We start from the raw sequence: 6,213 nt of genomic DNA, 5'->3' as shown, positions 1-6,213 counted from the left end.
ACAAAGAATTGACCAAACTTGGTTCGATTCAGATGTGCCAATGTGTAAACTTGATTTTGAGGTTCCCTCCCATTTCCTGTTTATATGTCTCAATTGAATCTTATACATCTCAGTTGAATCAAACTGGATTTAAATTCAGAAGACCCTCAAGATATCCATTTTCCACTGATTGTTACAATGAAAATGAGTGCTTTTCAACTGCTTGCGAACCTGACGAGCTAGCACCGTGCATACCAGCATTTAGTACCTACACCTGTATGTTGAACTGCATACTGTTCTCCTGCTTCAGCATCAAGCATTCAGCTTTACCTTGAAATTACACCAGATTTTTATGTGCCTGGCAGGTGGGCTCTTATCAAGAGGGAAAAGAGAGGGGAGGGATAAATTGGATGATTGGGGTTGACATATACATAGGCAATGGCAACCCAGTCTTGCCTGGAAAATCCCATGGGCGGAGGAGCCTGGTAGGCTGCAGTCCACGGGATCGCAAAGAGTCGGACACGACTGAGTGACTTCACTTTCACTTTTCACTTTCATGCGTTGGAGAAGGAAATGGCAGCCCACTCCGGTGTTCTTGTCTGGAGAATCCCAGGGACGGGGGAGCCTAGTGGGCTGCCGTCTATGGGGTCGCACAGAGTTGGACACGACTGAAGCGACTTAGCAGGAGCAGCAGCATATCTAAAATAGATAGCTAACAATCTACTGAATAGCACAGGGAACTCTACTCAATACTCTGTAATAAATTATATGGGAAAAGAATCTAAAAAAGAGTGGGTGTATGTATAACTGGTTCACTGCTGTACAGCAGAAACTAACATAACAGGGACTTCCCTGGTGGTTCAGTGGTTAAGACTCTGTGCTTCCAATGCAGGGAATGCGGGTTTGATCCCTGACCAGGAAACTATAACGTCCCACATGTGGCATGCTGTGGCCCCCAAAAAGAAACTAACCCGACGTTGTAAATCAACTATACTCCAATAAAAATCAGTTTTAAAAGTCCCGCAGTTCCAGAGGGGTTAGCATAGCACAGTTCTTGTATCACAGGTGAGGAAGCAGGGACTCCAGTTAAGCAGCTTATCCAAAGTCACATGGCCCTCATTCAGACCCAAGTCCTGTGATGCTTCTTTCTCCCTTGTGGTCCCACCTCCATCTTTGCATAAAAGACACACAATTAGAACCTATCAAAGGAGAATTGAAAGAAAGGACTACTTTCTCTTTGGTTCTACTTGAATTCAAAACATTTGTGAGACGAACTAATTCTCCTGTTTTCCAGGTTTTCCAGAAGGAACTGGGCAAGCGAACAGGAACTGTTCAGGTCCTGAAGCGATCCGGACGGGAGCTGATAGAGAACAGTCGCGATGACACCACTTGGGTGAAAGGGCAGCTCCAGGAGCTGAGCACTCGCTGGGACACCGTGTGCAAACTCTCCGTCTGCAAGCAGAGCCGGCTGGAGCAGGCCCTGAAGCAGGTCAGACAACACCGGGCTGGGCCTGAACAAAGTCAGTCTAGCCTCTTTGTCAGGATCGGTTCCAGCCAGTCTCACAGGGAGTCAAAAATTGGTGTTCTAAATGTTCTACAAGAACATTTAGCACATCTGTATTAGAGAAATCATGACTCCAGTTGATTTTCAAAGTTGCACAGATGAAAAATGACCTTTGTGGGGCTTCAATAGAGCCTCTAGGTGCCTATGATAGGCCAGACCCCCCTCTGGCTGCCTTGTCTGGGACCTCAGCTGCACAGAAAGGCTCAGGCTCTTGTGCTTGGTTATTTCAGGCAGAAGAGTTTCGGGACACAATCCACATGCTACTGGAGTGGCTTTCTGAAGCTGAGCAGACGCTACGCTTTCGGGGAGCACTTCCCGATGACACGGAGGCCCTGCAGTCTCTCATTGATACTCACAAGGTAACCCATCTCAGGGTGTGGGGCCCCACACCACCCACATGGGGAAATGACATGTGGGTTTTCTGACCCCCACGTGTCAGACCACTCAGCCTCTCGGTTTTTGCAAAAGTGGCACTTGCAGGTTATAAGCAAGTCAAGCAGCTGGTGTTGATACCAGAGGAAAACATGGGCTGCTCTAGCTTTATGCACGCCCCACCCCCACCCCTCCGTATACACCTTGGGTGGCTTTCCTCCGGGCCAGCTCCAAGCCTGATCTGCGCCCCTAGAGCCACTCACCAAGCTGCAGGGTATAATGTGGTGTCTGGGGCCTCAGTGTGACTGTCATAAGGAGGTGGGAAATGTTTCCTTTTTTAATTTTTGTATTTCCCACCTAGAGATTTTACTCTTGGTTTTGTGATTGCATTGTGTTATAGGTATTGTTAAAACATTGTAGTGTTTTGTAGCTGTCACTATTTTTGTCCAATACCGTTTGCACATATGGAAATGAATATTAACACGAATTTGTGACAGAGGGAGTGCTCAGGAAGGTCAGCTTCCGTGTTTCTAGTCCTTACCATTCGTGCACTGAAAGTCATTCTTGTACAAGTCCCTCACTTTCCCACAGCTGGGAGACCTGGAAAGAAAATGCCAGAGACCCCTAAATACAGACTTTTAGAGGGCTGTATCAACACAGAGTCAAGAAAAAACACTGAAGCGTTTTTCTCCTCTCAGTGTAAACAGTGCTGCTAGAGTGGGTTTAAGGTTTCAAATCTCGTTTGTTTAGGAATTCATGAAGAAAGTGGAAGAAAAGCGAGTGGACGTTAGCACAGCAGTGTCCATGGGAGAAGTCATCCTGGCAGCCTGCCATCCTGACTGCGTCACCACCATCAAGCACTGGATCACCATCATCCGCGCGCGCTTCGAGGAGGTGGGCTCTGGGTTCAGAGGAAGACCGCAAGTGTCCCGTCCCCCTCGCACCCTGAATAGCTCAGCAGGAGTCAGGTTATCAGCATTCTAGTCCTGACTGTTTTCCTGATAACGTGCGGAAACCTGAAAGGACGATGCTGGCGTCATGACGTGCGCCTTGATGCCGTCCAGTGGACACGTGCCGTGCTCTTTCCTCCTTCAGGGACCTTCTGTGTCTAAGACCATGTGCTACGTTTGTTTGCAGGGGAACTGGCTTCTTATTCCAGCTTGTCTCTGGAGCAAGAGAGAAGCCTCTTGAGAGCTTGGGTGGTCTTTTCCCTAAAAGTCATTGTTAGGCTCACACAAAAAGGGGCTTTGAAAATAAGGAATGTGCTTGACTGAGAGCCAATGGGTTCCCTCCCCCGCAGGTCCTGACGTGGGCTAAGCAGCACCAGCAGCGCCTCGAAGCTGCCCTGTCGGAACTGGTGGCAAATGCCGAGCTCTTAGAAGAACTTCTGGCGTGGATCCAGTGGGCCGAGAGCACCCTCATTCAACGGGATCAGGATCCGATCCCTCAGAACATTGACCGAGTGAAAGCCCTTATTGCTGAGCACCAGGTACCCCACCCGCGTCCTGCGGTCATAGGTTCCTGCGTGGCTCGTGGAGCCCATTTCCTTTGCTCTGTGCATCCATGTTTTAATGGCTGCTGAACATAGTCCTGCAGACTCAGCAGCTTAAAACATGCTTACTGTCTCGCAGTTTTTGTGGGGTGGGGGTCCAGGCATGAGTTGGCTGGGTCTGTTGACTATTGGTTTCTATTGACTAGCCTCTATACCACGGTCTTATTACCTGGGACCTATCCCATCACACCTGGATTCAGAAAGATTTCTTATATGAACCCAGAGATGGGCCAGACAACACACGGAACTAAATTGAATGGAGGAAAACTCAGTTGAGCTGTCTTCATATACCATATATTCTTAGGAGACAAATACTTTTTAACAGTTGTTAAAAACTGTGGATTTTAGCCATGATCATTTACACTGAATGCAAGTATAGATTTTGCTTAGTAACACCACGGATGTAAATTCTTTTTAGCGTATGTAGTGAACCTTACCAGTGAAAACGCCCTGTGCTTCCCTTCAAGTTTACCTACATTGACCCCTCCTCTCCTGAGTAAGAGTATCTTCTTCCATCAAGGCCAGTCCCTCGCCCGTCTGTTACCCCCTCTCATTCCTTATGCCTTCCAGCTCCCCATCTTTCTCCCCCGCCCCCGCTCCACCACCATCTGTCTGACCATTGCTGCTCAGTCTTCTTAGCTGGTTTCTCTTCCTTTGTTGTTGGTTAGTCAGCTAAGTTATGTCCAGCTCTTTTGTGACCCCAGGGACTAAGGCCCACTAGGCTCCTCTGTCCATGGGATTTCCCAGGCAAGAATACTGGAGTGGGTGGCCTTTTTCTTCTCCAGTGATCAAACCCATATCTCCTGCATTAGCAGTGGGTTCTGTACCACTGAGCCACCAGGGAAGCCCTCTTCTTCCTTTATTCACTTGTTAATGTTGCTGTTCCCTAAAGTTCCATTCTTAACCCTCTCCTCACACCCAAGGCCGTATCTAGCTTTTGGCTTCAGCCAGCACCTGTACGCTAAGGGTTTCCATATCTCCTGCCTCATCTGCACACACAGGAAGCCAGAAACAGCTCTGAAACTTCACTGCAGCCTTCTTTCCTGGCCCTGGCCCTAACCCCACCCTTCCTTCCACACTGCCTCCTCTCTCCTCATCCACTCAGTCACCCAACACAGAAGCCTGTCGGATTTCTTCTCTTTCTGTAGCCCTACATTTAGCCAGTTGTTGGGTCTTATCTGTTCTACTTTCAGAATTCTGCGTGGCTCCTCTCCTGCCCTGCCTTATGCCCTCACTGTATTTTGCCTCAATTACTACATTAGGTTCCTAACGTCTGTGCCCCTCCACCCAGCCCCTTGTCTCATGTCCTCCCTGCTACACTGAGGCCAGAGCAATAGCTCTAAGACAGAGATCTGTTGGTGTCTCTTTTCTGGATCAAAATCCTTCAGTTGCCCGCCCACCTGTAACCCCCTTGCCAATTGCTTTCAGAATAAAATCCCAGTCCCTCAGCTTGACACAAGGCCTCTCTCGACCTTTCTGCTGCCTGCCTCTCCAGCTGTCCCTCTTGCCCCTCCTCCAATTGCATCCTTAGCTCAGCCAGTGATCAGGGCCCTGGCTCATTCCACTGTCAGGCTTCTGTGGGACCGCCCTGCCCCCAGTCTTTGGCTCATTGCTCAGCATGCAGCTCAGGCACCAGCCTCCAGGCAGCCTTCCTGCCCAACTTGGGCTGTGTGTGCCCGTCCTAGGCCTGCCTTTGGGGACCTGGGTACTACTCATTGCTCTGCCTGGCCTGGTTTCCTCACTCAGCCGTGAGCTCCTGATAGTCAGAGTCATGTCTTATTCCTTCACGTCTCCAGCACTTGATGAAGTGCCTCACTCATCGTGTTTCTTGAAAGGAGTGGGGCCATATATGAAGACATCTCCAGTGGTCCATTTGTAGCAGGCTTAGCCCTTTTAGTAAGAAGTTGCCTATTTCCATCTTAGTCCAAGAAAACTCTCAACTCTTGTTATGTGTCCAACAGACGTTTATGGAGGAGATGACTCGAAAGCAGCCTGATGTGGACCGGGTCACCAAGACGTACAAGAGGAAGATCCTAGAGCCAGCCCACGCGCCTTTCATGGAGAAGTCCCGTGGTGGCAGCAGTACGTGGAGCCCTTGGGCAGGAGGTGTCCTTCTTGCTCCCTGAGGATGAGCATTTCAAAAACCATATGGGATTGGAATGCAAATCTTTTTTTGAAACTGACTTTTCTTAGACAGTAGCTAGGCTCCAGTTTTTTGAATTGGTATGAAATTGTGGGGTGGCTAAGCCAATTCATTTGTAGCGGCCTTCTGATTATTTTAGTCATCAGCACTGACTGTTTACATTTGGTTTACAGTAGTTTCTTCTTAAAATAAGTTGGCACCTGTAGAACCGTTGATGTCTCCTTGGTCCACTAAAGTGGGACAGAACTGATTGAAAGTATGAGACAGGTACCTGTTGGCTGGGGAAGAGCAGCAGTTTGTGCTTCCATATCTCAGTGTGGCCAGGTCCTGTGTTTCCTTCCTCAGTTACTGACCGGATATCATTGTGCAGATCCTTTAGGTTCAGCCAGATGGCACCTTCTCATTGTGAATGGACAAAACCAGCTTTTCTGATCTCGTGATTATTTTTCCTTTCAGGGAAGTCCTTGAGTCAGCCTGCCCCTCCTCCCATGCCAATCCTCTCACAGTCTGAAGCAAAAAATCCACGGATCAACCAGCTCTCCGGGCGCTGGCAGCAGGTGTGGCTGTTGGCGCTGGAGCGGCAGCGGAAGCTGAACGACGCTT

At 49.0% G+C, this 6,213-nt stretch overlaps 1 protein-coding gene across 13 annotated transcripts in view; it reads left to right on the top strand.

Moving 5' to 3' along the window:
• Positions 1 to 6,213, top strand: part of MACF1 (microtubule-actin crosslinking factor 1) — a 342,575-nt gene that overhangs the window by 314,066 nt on the left and 22,296 nt on the right. For 11 of the 13 annotated variants that reach the window (XM_010862750.1, XM_010862748.1, XM_010862749.1 and 8 more), the window contains 6 exons: positions 1,274 to 1,468; positions 1,774 to 1,902; positions 2,666 to 2,809; positions 3,216 to 3,404; positions 5,429 to 5,549; positions 6,067 to 6,208. In XM_010862750.1, the coding sequence (XP_010861052.1) occupies positions 1,274 to 1,468; positions 1,774 to 1,902; positions 2,666 to 2,809; positions 3,216 to 3,404; positions 5,429 to 5,549; positions 6,067 to 6,208 (920 nt within the window). Of the gene's footprint in view, positions 1 to 1,273; positions 1,469 to 1,773; positions 1,903 to 2,665; positions 2,810 to 3,215; positions 3,405 to 5,428; positions 5,550 to 6,066 lie in introns of all 13 variants that reach the window. The other 2 variants (XM_010862753.1, XM_010862759.1) reach the window with 1 other exon arrangement.

The sequence above is a fragment of the Bison bison genome, unplaced genomic scaffold, assembly GCF_000754665.1.
Source record: "Bison bison bison isolate TAMUID 2011002044 unplaced genomic scaffold, Bison_UMD1.0 scf7180017864484, whole genome shotgun sequence".
Taxonomy (NCBI): domain Eukaryota; kingdom Metazoa; phylum Chordata; class Mammalia; order Artiodactyla; family Bovidae; genus Bison; species Bison bison.
This window is presented reverse-complemented; position numbering and strand designations above follow the sequence as displayed.